The sequence below is a fragment of the Cyclopterus lumpus genome, chromosome 18 (assembly GCF_009769545.1).
Source record: "Cyclopterus lumpus isolate fCycLum1 chromosome 18, fCycLum1.pri, whole genome shotgun sequence".
Classification (NCBI taxonomy): domain Eukaryota; kingdom Metazoa; phylum Chordata; class Actinopteri; order Perciformes; family Cyclopteridae; genus Cyclopterus; species Cyclopterus lumpus.
In genome coordinates this window covers 12,819,754-12,836,271 of record NC_046983.1, presented here as the reverse complement: position 1 = coordinate 12,836,271, position 16,518 = coordinate 12,819,754, and the positions used below count along the sequence as shown (strand labels likewise).

Below are 16,518 nucleotides of genomic sequence, written 5' to 3'. Positions count from 1 at the left end.
TGTTAATTCGTGAGCTTTAACCAGGTTTTTCTATTTCGTTGGTCAGAGTGGCCGTTTCCCCCTGGCTTCCAGGATTTATGCTAAGCTAAGCTAAGCTAATCACCTCCCCGTTCCAGCTCTGACTTTTAAGCAGCTTGAGAATCCACTTTGATCAAAATTCAATACATCAACGGAAAAACTAAAAGTACTTTCATCATCGCTTTGGCAAACCTTCAGCTGAACTCTGAATGTCGTAAATGTTCCGACCCAACCTGCTTCTCAATCCAATGTGAGCCCAACACCTCTGGATTCTGCCTGCCCGTCTTTTCCAGACTAAAGACAGCAGAGAAACAACGGAGCTCACACACCAAGTCAGGCTCCCCTCTGCCTTATCACCCACCGACAGTCACTCTGAGCCAGCAGCAACACAGCTGAGCTCCGCCCCCCGGTGACCCCTTTCCTCTCCCCGCCAGGACACCCCAGGCCTCCCCCCGGAAACGCCAATCAGCAGATGCAGCAAGATGCAGCCATGTTTATGGATGGGTAACTTAATGACAATGCAATTTCCGCTACACTTGACATTTGAGGTTACGGCTCCTGCTGAATAAAAATACTTAACCTTTGCATAAATTTACTCTTAGCACTGGTGGGGATTAAAAACAAAGTGGTGCGCTAGTCGAGTAAAGTTTTAAAAGCAGGCACTATGATGGATCATTCATTGTGGAGCCAAATTCCGCCCACCGTCCATCCCATAGTATGAACAATGCAAATGTGACCCCTAGCCCCAAGGTTGATCACGGGGATATTTGTGTTTCTTCACGCAACTCGCACAAGACTCGCCAAAGCAGCAAGAGATGTTCGGAGCATCTTTGATACCAGCGTTTTTTCCATCGTCAACCGTGGCCGAAATGACATCTATTGCTGCTTTGCCGTCACACCAACATTTGTTTAATGATTTGTCTAGTTCATAACGCCATACGGTTTACTACAAAAGGTTATGAACCCCAAATAAACAGGTTTTGCTGCGATTTGGTTACAATAAACGGATCAAAAGGAAGCCGAAATAACTTCCTCACGATGCTGATTTGTAAAAAGTCTAAAAATTCATTAATTTTGTCAGGTTTGTCCTCAAGACCATTCTCATTCAACTTTTTAAATGTTTTCTGAATGTTCGGATTGATCGGAGCTAGCTGATGCTAACATTGTAGCTGCTCCATCAACACTCAGAATAATGTCATCAATCTAAATATGTACAGGTGCACGAAAATGCTGAAATGGTGGGGCTAAAAGGACAGATGTTTGTGCTTTTTCCTCGAACAAGGGACGTATTAACATCCAGTCATGGGTGTTGATGGTAGCTAGCGGGACCCATAGGTGCTGACTGACATGAATGAATGAACACACACACACACACACACACACACACAGGATGTGTTGAGTGTGCTGCAGTGTGGAGGAGCACTGGGGGCCCTGAATGAAAACATGCTGGTAGTGGGACGTATCAGATGTTTGTCCACTCGTGAAAAAAGAAAAAAAGAAAAGATGTGTTGATCCAATTTCAACTGTCCGGGCCAGTGAGGTCCAGCCCAGCCAGTGCTTAGCTTGGCACTATCTTCCCCCGTTTCTAACTCCAGCCGTGTGGCGATGCCTCGCTGTTTGTGCATCTATGAAGGTCTTTGTGCAGAGATAACCGTAAGCTGGACTCAATGGGCTTTTGAGAGCAAGACTTTTATTCAAGCTGCAGCAAAAATATATGTTGATATTTCCAATACAGGCAACTTAAAACACCAGTAGATATTTTTACACAATCGACTGAAGCTGCCACCCTCGAGGCCAAAAGAAAACATTCATTACCAATGAAACTGAATATTTAAGCGGTGTACAGTTAGACAAGGGATGTAAATAGACTCCACCGCATTTGATTGTGCCGCTAAAAAGTGGGCGGGCTCAGAATGCCGCTCGAGTCGGAGCTACAGAGGACTTTTGCTCCACACAGATTACGTGAGCAGGCGGTCATACATTTTTTTAAAGGAAGAAAAGATGATTGGATTTTCCTATGAAAACAGAGGGGGAAAAGATTTCTTTTTGCATGTATTATCAAACAGGTGCACAATATAACCAATTTTATTAATTTAATACAAATTTGAATTTGCTGGTTTAAGCGGTTTTATTGTCCCACAGCTGACGGGGGAAATTAAGTATCCCGTTTACTCCTTATTTTGTTTGGTAGTGTGTTCAGTGTGCCACAGTGCATCACGAGGATGTAGATAAGAAGAAGCCAAAGGTTAGAAAAGCTCATGCGTGTCGCAGGTTCACACTCTTGAGGTTTTGAACCACTGACGCCGGTCGTCAGTCAGTGGGCGCCGATGAGGGTGAACATGAAACGTAGGATAGAAGAAACAAAAAACGGCAGTATTCTGAACAGGATTCCGTGTGAAACCTAATTTAGATGACCACTAGATACTAAAACACAGAATGACAGAGTGCATAAGGTGTAAATGTTCCCCAGACGCTCATCCCCCATATCTGTGGCCACACTGGTGAGAGAAAGAGAAAGAAGCTCCTCTACTCTGTTCTGCATTTACTTTCGGTGGGATTCCATCTATGTCATCTGGCTTCGACCCGAGCGCCACTTTCTTCAAGGATCCTGTTTGATCAGCATCTTCTAAAAAAGAAGCTGGTAATTAGCTCCAACCTTTAGCTCTTGTTTATGAGCCCTTCAGGGCTAATGACTTTTCGTCTTAATCCATCAACAACAGCTGGTCAAAAGATAACTTTCTTTTGAATGCAGTAAAGTGCCGCCGGTGGTTTCTTCATAAAAGAGTTACTTTTAAAAAGGAACTCCTTTCTCTCAACCTCCCTCGTGCCATCAATGTGTTTTCTACTTTTCTGTTAACGAACACATCGTGTTGCCCCAGTGCATTGTGGTCCACTTTTAGGCCACAATTGGAAATAGGTCTTGTGACAGATATCTGCCAGCGCTGATGCAAAATGCCAGCTCTTGAAAAAAAGAACATGCGTCATTATTCTGAGTAACTGGCTTCACAATCTGAGGATTACTATTGGTGCTTCAGTAAGTCATCAGTTTATTAAAACAGTGTCCTAGTGTGCATTCTCCCTTTAAAATGCTGAGATGCTCTTGCACCTGTGTATTAAACCCATCAACTCCTTAAACCTAACCCCCCCCACCCCACCAACCACCACAACAGGATATCGCTCCGCGGCACAACAGGGTTCTGGCTGTGTGGAAACATGTCGGGGCAGGACAGGGACAAAGATTCAGGGAAGAAGAGGTAGAAGGGCGATACAATCTCCTGGCGCACGGACACAGGGTTTGTGTTTGCGTTGGCCTGCTTCATGCACAAACACTATATTGACATAACTCAACTTTCTTTTTTGCGCTCCGGGAGAATTGTGTTTGTTTGGTTTTTGGTATTTCCAGTGGAGAGGCCTTACCAGGAAAAGTACCCGGAACCGGGAGAGGAGTAGTTAGGCAAGACGGACGGAGACCGTTAAGCTCTGGTTCTCACATGGTCACATTTGTGGGTTCAGTCGTTCCCAGGTAGACCAGGAGCGACCAACGACCTCGCTCTATTTTAGGATCCGCAGTAACAGAGAGGATGAGCCGCAACAGATACAGTCACGGAACTGACTGAGGGGTGGGGGGTGGGGGAAGGATATACACTGCATCAAAAGAATGATAACAGAGGGGAGGCTGCTATAACATTCAGGTGGCTGGGTGTGTTTGGGCACTTGTTCTGCTTCAAAGGGAGAGAGGTGGGCAAGGGGGGGCAGAAAGCATGTCTCTGCAGTTCAGCTTTAATGAAACGGTTCAATGCCTACGTGTCTGCCCGCCAGGGCCCAAAAAAACGACGATGCAAGACCCTCCCCGGCTCCCCCCCAGGACGGCGACAAAGTGCAAAGTGCAGCATTTTGTGCCTTTGACGACACATAACTGCATATCTGCTGTGGCCTACATTTTAGAGTCACATGACTGAGCTACCATCCAAAAAAAAAAAAGATGTTTTGTCGTACCGTTAATCTTATTTTTTTGATGTAATGAACTTTAACTAGAGATAAATTGCCCCAAGACAATGATTTGTACTGTATTATGGCACAGGATCAAAAGTGGAGAGATAATCCAATTTCCCAGACTAACAGGGTGTTTGAGTTAATAATTCTACTAGAGCACAGTATGCTGAGGGAGTTAAAAAGGTTGCCTTTGTTCTAGATGTGGCCTTGTGAACACAGAGAGGCCTTCAGCAGCAGTATACGCAGTACACCATGTTCCACCACTGCCATGGGGCATGTTGCCACCCAGCAGGCCCAGTAAATACGTCTGAACCTGCTGCTGTCATCAATCTAACACTGACAGAATGGGATCGGGTTTGATTGATGGCCGACTCGCACTGCGGGGTCGAAGGACTTACTGTTGTTGGACTTGAGATCCCGATGGATGACGGGGACGATGGCCTCGCTGTGCAGGTACAACATCCCTCGGGCTATCTGCACGGCCCAGTTGACGAGGACGTGCGGCGGAATGCGGCGCCCTGCCAGCGCCCGGCTCAGCGGCCCACCTGAGGCGTACTCCATGATGAGGCACAGGTTGGGCTCCTGCAGGCAGACGCCTTTCAGGGCGATGATGTTGGGGTGAGTGAGCATGGCGAACAAACGCGCCTCCTGCCGGACGTTCTGCGCCGTCACGCTGATGTCCTCGTCCGGGTCTTGGCGGGCGGCCTTCACGGCCACCAGCAGGCCTCTCCATGTACCGCGATACACCTTTCCGAAGCCCCCGACCCCGATGACCTCCTCCAGGCTCAGCTCCCGGAAGTCCAGCACGTCGGGCTCAAACTGGCAGACCACAGCCGGGCTGAGCTCGCCGACCACGGCGCTGTTCGGGAGCTTCCCATACCCACTCGGCTTGAAGGAGCCGTAGTTGGACGGGAAGATGCCCACCTTGTTGTTGACCTTCCCCGCCCACCAGCCCTCGTCCCCTGATATCTCAGAGTCCAGAGACAGGACTTCTACCAGGTCACCTTTACGCAAGGTGAGCTCATCTTTACAGGACGCCTCATAGTCGAATAAGGCCGTCCACACAGGGTTGGTGAAGTTCCCTTTTTGTGATTGATCCAAATTCTTCCAGTTGGACAGCGAGCCACGACTGAATATGTTCTTCAGTGGCTCCATGGAGCCTCAAGCAGATGTCTACACTGGATCTGATTTTGCACCGCAAGGGTCTGAAAATAAAAGTACAAAGGAGTACTTTATTGCGCCTCGCTCCCTTTCTTGTTGGTTCATCAGGGACCAGTGAAATGTGTTCAAAAGCTTGACCAACAAGCGGGCTACAGAGGAGGAATCGGAGACGACTGAATGGTGAAAGTCTCTCATTCGTCTTGACATCACACGCAAAGCCACCCCACTTAAAAACACACAGGATCAGTTAATGGATTGATTCTGTCCCGAGCTCAGAAACGCAGCACGGTCTCCAGTCAGCGTTTCTCTCGGTTCAAGTGATGTGTGGTTTTCCCTACACGTTCACCGGCCTGTTTCTAAGAGGCTCCTGAATGGCCTAATGGGTAAGTGAGCTCTCCTCTTCCCCTCAGGCAAAGCGGCCACCTGTTGAGCTGTGGAATGACTGAAGTGTAGAAAGATCAATTAAACTATCCAGAGCTTGTTGTAAAAATACTTTGAAGTATAAATGGCTGTTCCCACCACTGTTCAGCTGTCCATTTGGGTTTGTTTTAATGTATTTTTAGCCATTAAGTGCAGCGGCCACCACAAGCAGGAAGCGCTGCGAAGCGGAGAAGAATAGCAGGAAAAGGAGCATTCAGTACAGCCAACCAGTGTTTTACGACAAGTTCCAGTTCGCATTAGCAAACAGAAATCTCCAATAACCGAGACTGGCCGCAACTGTGCGGCGCTCCCGCAGGAAATCCCGCAACCTTCCGAGCGAGAGTGTCCATACCGAACAAGTTGCGAGTTATCACGAGCGCGCGACGAGCTGGTCTTTATCGCGACACAAACACGTAGGGACCCGCCGACTTTCGGAACAGGAAGAGCCGTCCGCAACACGCTTCACTTTCCAGAGAGAGCAACCACGCAGTAGAAACAAAATCCCGTTAGTTCCCCGAGTTGGAGTTCAGCGCGTGGCCTCGTCCCGCTCGCCGGCCCCGTTGGTGCGCTCCGTATCCAAACAGCGCCACACCGCCATCGTAACTTGTTGGAATATTCCTCTTCCTCGGTCAACTCGTCCGGACCTCGAACCACTTCTCCACTTCTCCGTCTGCCCACAGTCAGCGGAGAGGGTGGGGTTTCAAAAACTTTGTTTTTTCTCTCCCGACAGGAAAAGAGTCAGATGACAGGCCCCGGTGAAGCGACACGCAGTCCATTGTGACACTTCCGGTTGGGACTGTCAACATAAAGCTCGGACCAACGCGGACGTTTAAGTGTTGTTTTGCTGAAATTGCCAATAAAAGTTTCCACGAGAAAAAAAAAGACAACAATTAAATGTCACTACTTTATTTAATACTGATATATGATACATTCTCTATATCTTCATACTTAATTGGGGACAAGGATGCCATGTATTATTATTATTTCACTGTCTAAGTGAAAGTAAATAATTCATTTGTGGTGTTTATGGACTAGTAACAAGGCACTTGTGTGCAACCCATCTCTCTGTCGTGTATTTAATACTTAAAAAAATGATTGTCCTGTGGCAACTTTCCTGCATGTAAGTGCTAACTATCACTTACATTAACAATCATCATAGTGTTGAAATGACCAATACATTTATTTTATTACGTTGTTATTCATTTAAAAAGTGACTCATGTTTGAAGAATTTATATTTAATTCATTTTCATTTCCTATTTATATTATCTTGACCACGCGGCACAGGCTTTTATTTTGACATACACCCAAGAAGTCCTATTTGTTTATTATAGCTGACTTGGTATTGGTGGGAACAGGTGGCAAATGAACCTGTATGTGTATATATATATATATATATATATATATATATATATATATATATATATATATATATATATATATATATATATATTTGTATATGAACCACGTCTCAGTCATTTCAACACTGATGATTGTTAATGTAAGTGATAGTTAGCAGGAAGCCAGGAATGCAGGAAATTAGCCACAGGACAATCATTTTTTATGTGGGCAAACTGTGGCCTTTAATCTGCAAACTGTGGCCTTTAATCTGTAATTATGTTGTGCAAATCCCATGTCAACTAAATATCACCTTTGCCCTGAAAGATGCTGTTAGTGTAAATGCTGCAACTTTTTGTCCAGTCACATTTTCCATAGGTGTGTATGTTTCGGTAGTCGTGTTATTATTTTCCACACTCTGCATATATTAAAGCATTTATAGTTCATCTGCCATATGGTTAGTTTAAATCCACGCCATTTGCTCTATTGCTATTTACCCCGATTGCTATTTGCTCCCATCTGCTCCTATAACACCACAGTGAAGTTTCCTCCTGTTGAATCAGTTCAGATATTATGCTTCAGTGACATTCATTTCAAACGCTCAAGGACAGCAGTTCATTCAAAAATGGTCCCCGTAGTCAAAGAAAAGAGAATGAAGGGCCGCCGTTCGGTTTCTGTGAGGGGGGATTTGTTGAAGATTTTCTTTGTCTGGTGTAACTTTGAACAACGAAAGCAGTTTCAAGCCGATCCTCAAGCAACACATTTAAAAGCCTTTGGCATATGGCTGGTTTAATGTTCTTTATGCAGTTTGATGGGCTACTTACCCGAGCGAGGTGGAAAAGCTGCCACTGAAATTACACTCAAGTGGAGTCAGATTTACTGCTGTACAGTTCTACTTAAGATAGAAGTCAAATAGCTCATTTAAAAGTTTTATTCCAAGGAGACTACTCTCACTTTGAGTTTCACCTTTCTGTTGTATAAACGCTAGAGTTCGGCAGATTCTCTTCATGAAAAATGAAACTGCATTCTGTGATGCGATGATATAAGTTTTGTAAAAAGCCTACAAACGTTACCTTTTTGCAACCAGAGGTGACATGCCCTGATCTTAAAATGATTTCTCCTGAAGACGTAAATATACAAAAACAAAAACGTAATCCATTGTGTTTTTAAAAAGAAGTGTGAGTAAAAAAAGAAACACAACTGGCTACTATAGTTTTTAAGCATTACTCAAACAGGGTCTTGATAAAAGTCAAATTAAATATCATTGCTGCTGTCAGTCTGTCAGTCCGCCACTAAAATATCTCGACACTAATGGATGGATTGGAAGTTCAACAGACACCCATGGTCCCCAGACTTCTAAGGGCTACAGCCGCCATGACGTTGACATTTTAGATTAATTATTAATCGGCAACTTTCGGACATGATGAATTGCGGAGCTCGGAGATCCTTTACCTTTTCATCTCACACCATCATCAGGTCAGAATTGAACTGTGTCCACTTCCACAAAGCTAATGACCTTCCCATCAGCCCCCGCTGTCCTCCGTGTTTAGTGCTATACGCCAATCGCATCGTTATTTTGTTTAAACCTAATTAACCTCTACGAATGTCAAAATAGAGGCTACGCTACTATTTAGGTGGTGATAAAACATTTTACAACATTTTTTATTTTTACTTCATGAAGTAGTTGAAGGGCATGTAAATGATAATATTCCTGGGCTCACTGAGTACTAAGCCACCAGCTTCGAGGTCCGTGGCTTCATGGGAGTGGATGGGAATCAGAGGGCCACCTTTGGCCCCTCCGGCTTGCTGTGTGGAAACAGTGTGCTTCCTTCTGTTTGCCCTTTGATGGCTCCCACTACCCTCCCTCCTTCCATGCCCCATGGCTGCCGTTTGTTTGGACACCAACCTCCTAAAGTCAACTCCCCCCCCACCACACACACACACACACACACACACACACAAACCCAGACAGCTAACCCCACCCTCCTCACAGTCCGCTGAGTCAACGCTTGTGCAGGAAGGATGCAGTTGTTATTGCAGCCCTGGCTCAGGGTTGCTTGGCCGGTGGGGGGGTGGGGGGGAATGAGGCGGCTGCTTTTACGTGACAAAATGAACTGTTTGAAAACTAAAGAAAGCAGGGAGGAGGAGAAAAGGGTCAGGACGCCGGCTACCAGCTGCTGTGAACACCTTTCCACAAAACCTATACCGTCTCGTACTACCACGGATACAAATACCAGCACTTGTCTTTCAGGTTGTCGTTTTTATATATATTGCAAAATACAGGAAGTAAACAACTCAATAACTGCAAGGAGACCCAGCATCAGGACTACAAAGGATGTGTTCCGAGCATGTGAAATGAAGGAGGAAGTCTTTTGAAATATTTCTCTTCAAAGAAAGCGCATGTTTCAGTTTTCCTTCTGGTAAACAAAGAACTGTTTTAACGGTACACCATTGCAGATGTGCCTGATGTGGAAAGCTTTTTCATCTCTGAGAAGGAGGACACAACAAGCCCAAACGAGGGTTGCTTTTTTTTCCTTCTTTTTTAATTGAAATATGAACTTTATTTTACCCATACAAAATAAAAAGAATGTTAAAAGTTTACAATACAGTGTCAACTTCAACTGTCTATTCTGAAACATTTCATACTGAGACTGACACATAAATGGGAGCCCCCCCTCTCGGTTTTCCATGGATACATTTAAAACAATCTAAAAAAGAGGAGGGAAAAAAAAAAATGTCTATAGATAAATTTACCCAAAAGTTGGAGGGGTGGCCAGAATAGAAATCAGAGGACAAAAGGAGACAAACAACTTTAAAAACAAAGTTATGGTCCAAGAGTCACATTATACTTCTGATGGGCAATTCAGGGGAAATTAATGGTTGTATAAAATAAAAATAATAATACAAGACCCAACTGCCGGAGCACCTAACCTCTGACAGCGACCAACACAAAAAGTGTAAATCGCTAACCTGCTGATACATTTGACTTCATGGTTGTGGTCGTGGAGGTTTATGGTTCTCTCGATAAAAACGTGAATTAAAAATAGAAACCAATTCCAAAAAGCTGTGGTTTAGCTAACCGATAGTAAAAATACACCTGCTTCCTTGTTTATGTTGCAGCCTGACAATTGGAGTGACAAAGCCGGGAAGTACACATCTTCACAGCAGTATTTCAGAGCCTATCGAGCATCAAAGGCCATTTTAAGGCTTCAACTACCACTATTCAAGCCAACCTTTAGCGACTCATTTGTCCACTTCATAAGTCTACTACGGAGGACCGAGGAAGAAAGAAAAGTGCCAAAAGAAAAAAGAAAAAAAAAAAAGCTACAAGGCAACACAAACTACACCTATCCTGTCTGCGGGGGCTCACGGCAAAAATAGTGACGACTGCCATTTTTATTTTTTTTTATATAGTCAAAATAGAACAACTGACTCGTTAAAAAAACATCCTCGTTGGATTCTCCTCTACAATAAAATAAAACTGTTTTGTTTTGTTAAAAAGAAAAAGAAAATTAAAACACATAATGTACAACCAGTTTTCTGTCTCCTGCGGCGGCGTCTCTTTGCTTTCGGCGTGATGAAGAGTCTTTCCCTCCTCTGCTGAGAGCAGCCGCCGCGACAACAACTTAAGGAATCGAAAATAATGTCGGAAGAGTGTACGTGCGTGTGTGAGTGGTGTAGGAGGAGGAGGAGGAGGAGGAGGAGGAGGGAGCTAAGAGTCATAGTCTTCGTCGTCGTCGTCCTCCTCGTTTTTGTGCGGCTCCGGGGCTGGGGGAGGTGGTGCGACGCTGATCATGGAGGGGTGGGGGGCGAAGGCCATGCCGCCCTGGGGCTGTTCGGGGGCCATGTTGCCCATTGAGGCCGGGCTTTCCATTTGCATGTCCTGCTGGGATTCGTTTGAGCTGTGGGAGGGGGACAGGTCCTGCAGGTGTAAACCCCTGTTAGGGGTCAATCAAATTCAAATTACTCTTACGAGGTACTTCCCATTTAAAACAACCATAAATCAATGTGGTATTTCTTTTTTTAGTGAACCTCTGCTATAAGCTCCCAAATCCACACTACATTCTAACTGACATCTAACAGTATGTACTCTATACGGATTGTCATAGGAAGTATACCATAACAAATACATTTTAGACTAACAGGAGATTATACAGTATATGAAAGCGGTTTAGAATAAAAAGAAGTATGGAAGGTGTCGAAGGTCAACGGTCGACCTTTTAGCAAAAGGTGGTTGAAGGAATAAAAGAGGGAGGCTGTGTTCACACGGTCCAGGCAGTCCACCACCGGTGGTGGGACACCAAAACAAACATATTTTGACGCAAAGAAGACAGAGTGACACAAGCTGCTCCTGCCGTTCCACCGTGATATAGTTTGATGTGATGAACGACGCGTTAGGACGTCGCCCCCTTAAAACACAGCCGAGAACGGCGCCGGCGATGAGGACGCGGCATGAGGTCGTTTAGCGTTGATCGAATACGCACGGCTGCATGTAAACAGGAATGTTAGTGGAATAATCATTTTCATTAGCCATGTAAACAAAGCTTAGTAGGAATATTGTCTTTTTCTGAATAAAAAAGAAGGCAAAAAAACATAATATTTGATGCATGGAAGCGTTATCATACATATTTGTTATTTTGCTCCTGAACAAGATAAAAATATGAGTTATAGGAAGAAGAATGTTTGTGTGTTGTGAATATGAATTGGCTGAATGGGGACGAGGCAGCAGGTTGTGTGTGTGTGTGTGTATGTGTTAAACAATTTTGCCCTTGCGCACCTCAAGGAAACATTTTATTACAGTATGTTTATTTAAATGTTTTTCTGTTTGTTGAGCATAGTGGATAGTACTCAAATGATGAATGAATTATTGATATCAATCATGCAAACATGCTTATTAACATTGTGCTGCTGAAGCCTTTACGTTTATCTGACGACGTTCAGTGTAGTGATTGTATTAAGACGTCCACAGCCTTTTTACCCGTGACTTGGAAGAAATGCCGACGTCATTAAACACTAACGGTGACAATATGACGCATGCCATTTGGTTTATGGGAAAAAAGAAATACGAGACTAAAATGTAGTTAAAAAACAAACAAACAAAAAAAGAAGCAATCCCGTCCCCTTATTATTCTCTTCCTCCCTCTCAGTCTCAAACACACACACACACAAACACACCGGAAACTGCGGCAGTGGCCCTTCAGTCCGTCTCTGTCCTTCTTCCTCAGTCCTGTGTAATGCGTAACGTTGAAGGTTTGTGGGTTGGTTGGTTGATTAGCGCATATTTCTGCATGTTAACCGGGCGGATTGACTCTCAATAATCTTTAAAAAAAACAATCAAATAGGTTCCTAGTGATTATTGAATGGAATGTTTTAGCTTGAAATGCTCATGCCTACAAAGCTGCATTCTTAACCATTCGACCCTTGTCTTTCATCAGATAATGATAGCATAAAATGATATGGAAAATAAGTTGACACGCGGCCCGGCTCCGTACCTGTGGAACCTGGGTATGTGCGGTAGATTTGCGCTGGACTGAAAGCCGTCCTCCTCGTCCCCATCCGTCTCACTGTCTTCAGAGTCATCCTGTTTCCGGCACAACAAACATACCAGTCAGCCTACTGACCTCAGACACACAAATCACTGAAACTGCATGGAGTTCCATTATGTAGATCATTACGTGTGTGCGATGATAATTTCTCTTCAAAATATAATTCATGTGCCTCCAAAAGGAAAGGAAAATATAACTAGCAAGCTGTAGATAGCTATAGGTCACGCAAATACACCCCAACCTCTTGCTCCGACTCGGTGCCAGACAACTTCTTGTCCTTTCCTTTGGAGCCAGCTCCTCCGTTCTTGCGGCCGGACCCTGGTTTTCTACCCCTGGTGGCCAGAAAAATAAATTAAAACAACAACAAAATGTCATGTGCATCTTTCAGATAAACAGAGACACTTTGGATGTGGTCAACACTGCTGGTGAAATGAGTCCAATAGCAGAGACTGTGTGTCTAAATATTAGGAGCGTAGACGCACTTTAAATTGAATCAGAATCGAATCCGCCACTCTTCGGTGAAAAGAAGTTAATTCATGTGTAATTATCTGCCAAGCTCTCTGCTCCAATTTAGCTGCAGTGCTTGATTTGACTGTCAACACTGCTCTTTCTTCTCTCCAATCCTCAAAAACTAGTGTACCCCCTGCTTTGGTCTACATCTGCTTACAGAAGCAGCTGTTCCTGGTAAAGGCAAAGATAACTCTCCTTGTGTCCATATAAGGAGTTGAGTCCCGTTGAGTGATTAATTTCTTAATTGTGTGGGTGTATGTATTTACTGCATAGATCGACAAATCACACAACCAAGCAGGATTATTGAGTCAAACTCAGGTGCTTGATCTAGCAATGCACGTACAACAGGACCTTGCACATCAACTTTACAGCGTTGAGCATTTAATTCCACGGTGCTGTAGACCCTTTAACAGTTTGTCAACGATGACGAGGTACGCACGGAATTTGGCAACGGAAGTACGGCGGAGTGCAACAGCTTGTCAAGCTATAAGAGCCTCAACCAGCAAAGATGGCGAATGCAAACTGAACAAGTTGACTTTCCAGATCGGTGTGCTATTAGTGAGTGCGTAGCACACATGAGCAAGAGGCCCTATGTTGTGGTCATGTACAGAGCGTCAAACACTACGATGTAGACTCAGAGTTGAGGGAGTTTTAACATGGGCACTTCCAACGTGAGCCTTTTTAAATCAGTGCAGTGGTAGTCAACACGTTGAATTGCTAGTGGCCGCCAGTGTTTTGGTGTAATGAGGGACCGTGTTAAATGGTGAGTCTCAGCTGAACGCGTCTGTGGTTGCTCGTAGTAGCAGCAGCTTTTGAAAACAAAAACAGATGTCCATGTAAAAGCCTTCAATCAATTTCAAATATATACTCATCAACGCTTATTATCTACACCTTTTTTTTTACGTTAAGTTACCACGAGCAATCGCGGACACCTTCGTCTGAAAGTCTCCCGTTAACAGTCACACGGTTAAACCGAAACACCTAGTTATTCTGTCGGATTTCTGTAGAACTCAAGTCCTCTGTTGGAATATCGATTCTGAGAACCGAACGTGCAACAAACAGTCAGACAATTTGATGCCGGTAAAAGTTTTAAATTCAACGTTTAAAGCTTGCTTACTCGTCTGGATGGCTGAAACAAAACACAACTTCCTCTGCCAACATGCGCACACAAATATATCTGATGGCGTCGACTGTAAAAAGGGGCTATACCTCCATGTTGCCCCGTGTGAGCGTGTGAGAGAGACAGACAGACCTGCGTGGGACTTTTTCTCCTCCCCCCTCCGTGTGGTTTTCTTCCCCCTCGCCCTGCATGTCTGGCACCGTTGCAACCAGGTCTTTCAAGAAATCAAACTGTTGCTCCAGCTCAATACACTGCTTCCTGTGGACACACAATTTTAGATCAGTGCATTGCTTTCGCCACAGACTTGCATGCATTCCAAGTTGACGAAAAAAGTATAAATGTCACACAGACAAAAAGATAAATGGGGACTATATATTAATTTCAAAAGAAAAGTGAGCACCCTTTTTAGCAAAATGAGCCCAAAATCAAACAACTTTAATATGATTGTTCCTGTTATTATCATCTCACTGCCCAAGTTCACATCTGGGGTCTGTCAGAATGAACTGAACAGAGGATGACTCCCAAAATAGTCCAACTCCAAAACATTGCAATAGAGACCAGATTCTTTATCAAGACGCACACAAAAACAGAAACTTACAGATGCGATGTTGTCATCGTCTTTGCATTCCTAGACTGGGTGACTTGACAGGCCTTTGTAAGCAATGATTCCAAAAAAAGCTCCAGGGCTCTCGCTGACATCCTAAATTAAGGAAATTACGATGGAGCAGATTTATGTTCATTATTTGAAGTACTACCTGATCGAGTGGCGATCCACAACTTGAAAACAACTTTTCTCTTCATTATTGATTGATCTGTCATTTAAAATAAATGTAATTGATCATTAGTTGAGAAAATATAAAACATATATCACAAGTCCAATATGACTTACAATGTCTTCTATTCTCTGGACAACAATTCACAACCCAAACAGATATTCTGTTGACATGGGTTTCAAATTCAAATTCAGAAAAAGAAGCACATCTTCAAATTGGCGAAACCTAAACCAGCAAACGCGTTCCTTAATTTAACAAACTAAAATGTATCTGTTCGTTGACTGGTTAATGAAGTGACTGTCTCATCTTAGAGTCAGAGCATTAGCACATGGCACTAAAACTAAATGAATGGGACAATTCATATGAATGCATTTTGTGAATTCAAAACACATACAGGTGATTGAAACCGTGGTACATGCACATAAGATATTTTGGGACAGGAAGGATACAAATAATAACAGGTACTGCGGCAGCCACTTTGCCTATTTCTTCATCAGTCTGCATAATCTTCTTAATCCGTGCCTGTAAGGAGAAAAGGTGAAGTGTTACGTGTGTTGATTTTGTACAGTGAGCCAATGCCTGTTAATACAGTGACACCAAACTTGTTTTAAATGAAAAACAAGACTTTAAAGACAGATCGATGCATCACAACTAAACGCTCGTTAACTGAATTAACTTGACAACAAAATATAGTAAAGTTACAACACATTTGTTGGAATCGTCGCTATCTTAAGACGACTTTAATGGCATGGCACGTTGAGAACTATGCATTACTGTTGATGAGATATTCTACATTGTTTAGAATGTGAACAACTCAAAAGTTGGCTAAATGAGCACCCACAAACAGATAGCCCAGAGTTACAGCATTCGGTTTCACTTAGCTCGGCATGCTAAAAACAACAATAATTGGTGGACCCGCTAGCTAGCTAGCTTACGTCGAACGACTCAGATGCACCACAGCTAACTATGGGGTGCAAAGTAAGTTGGACAATTAAATTAAATCAGGGACGTCGATATAACAGCACCAGTGCATTTTACACTTCAGTGGCAATCGCTTGCGTTTGTAAGTTGGGTTGTGGGCGCTCTAGGCAACAAAACAGGCCTGGTCCCAGTTAAGCTCGCTAGACAAGTTAGCTTTCCTTCTACAGTTTGCTAACTATCTCAACACCGGTACATCAAAGTTTAAACTCACCGGAGGGAATCTGGCGTTGTATTTCTTCTTTTTGCTAGGCATAATTAAATCACTTAGATGGCTAACCTAAAATAAAATGCAATATATGCTGGAATATTGCTCTCTATCATACATAAATCACCTCCACTGCGCGCACACTAGATAGCAATAGCTACCCTGCTAACTCGTTAGCACGTCGTCACTCGCTCCCCGGCGCCCGGCAGGTCGGCTGGGTTCCGCAGGGTCACAGCGCCGTCCTGTTTGGAGCCACTTTGGACAGAAGTTATTCATTTGTTTTAAGCTAATAATGTAACACGGTTGCACGTAATAACTACATGAAATACACGCACATTAAGTTACAAATACACCAGGGAATCTGGTATATTGTCATTTAAGAGCATTCATTAAATGTAGTACGTTATAGCTTAAACTAACGCTGCTTAAATCAATGAACCTCTAATTTGTCGTAA

At 43.8% G+C, this 16,518-nt stretch overlaps 2 protein-coding genes across 3 annotated transcripts in view; both read right to left on the bottom strand.

The window, feature by feature from the left end:
• LOC117748188 (mitogen-activated protein kinase kinase kinase 11) overlaps positions 1-6,352 on the bottom strand; it is a 34,505-nt gene extending 28,153 nt beyond the window's left edge. The window contains exon 1 of the mRNA XM_034557831.1: positions 4,410-6,352. Coding sequence (XP_034413722.1) covers positions 4,410-5,166 — 757 coding nt within the window. The 5' untranslated portion in view covers positions 5,167-6,352. The remainder of the gene's footprint in view (positions 1-4,409) is intronic.
• Positions 6,353-9,468: 3,116 nt separating this feature from the next.
• drap1 (DR1-associated protein 1 (negative cofactor 2 alpha)) lies at positions 9,469-16,364 on the bottom strand. 2 transcript variants are annotated; one of them, XM_034556564.1, is made up of 7 exons: positions 16,070-16,317; positions 15,327-15,399; positions 14,703-14,796; positions 14,237-14,362; positions 12,716-12,806; positions 12,421-12,509; positions 9,469-10,866 (listed from the first exon to the last, which is right to left on the bottom strand). In XM_034556564.1, the coding sequence occupies exons 1-7, from the start codon at positions 16,109-16,111 to the stop codon at positions 10,641-10,643; spliced, it is 741 nt and encodes a 246-aa protein (XP_034412455.1). In that variant the 5' UTR covers positions 16,112-16,317; the 3' UTR covers positions 9,469-10,640. The 2 variants fall into 2 exon arrangements, with proteins under 2 accessions (XP_034412455.1, XP_034412456.1); XM_034556565.1 differs by lacking the exon at positions 9,469-10,866 and adding an exon at positions 10,890-12,155 and having other exon boundaries at positions 16,070-16,364.
• Positions 16,365-16,518: the final 154 nt, after the last annotated feature.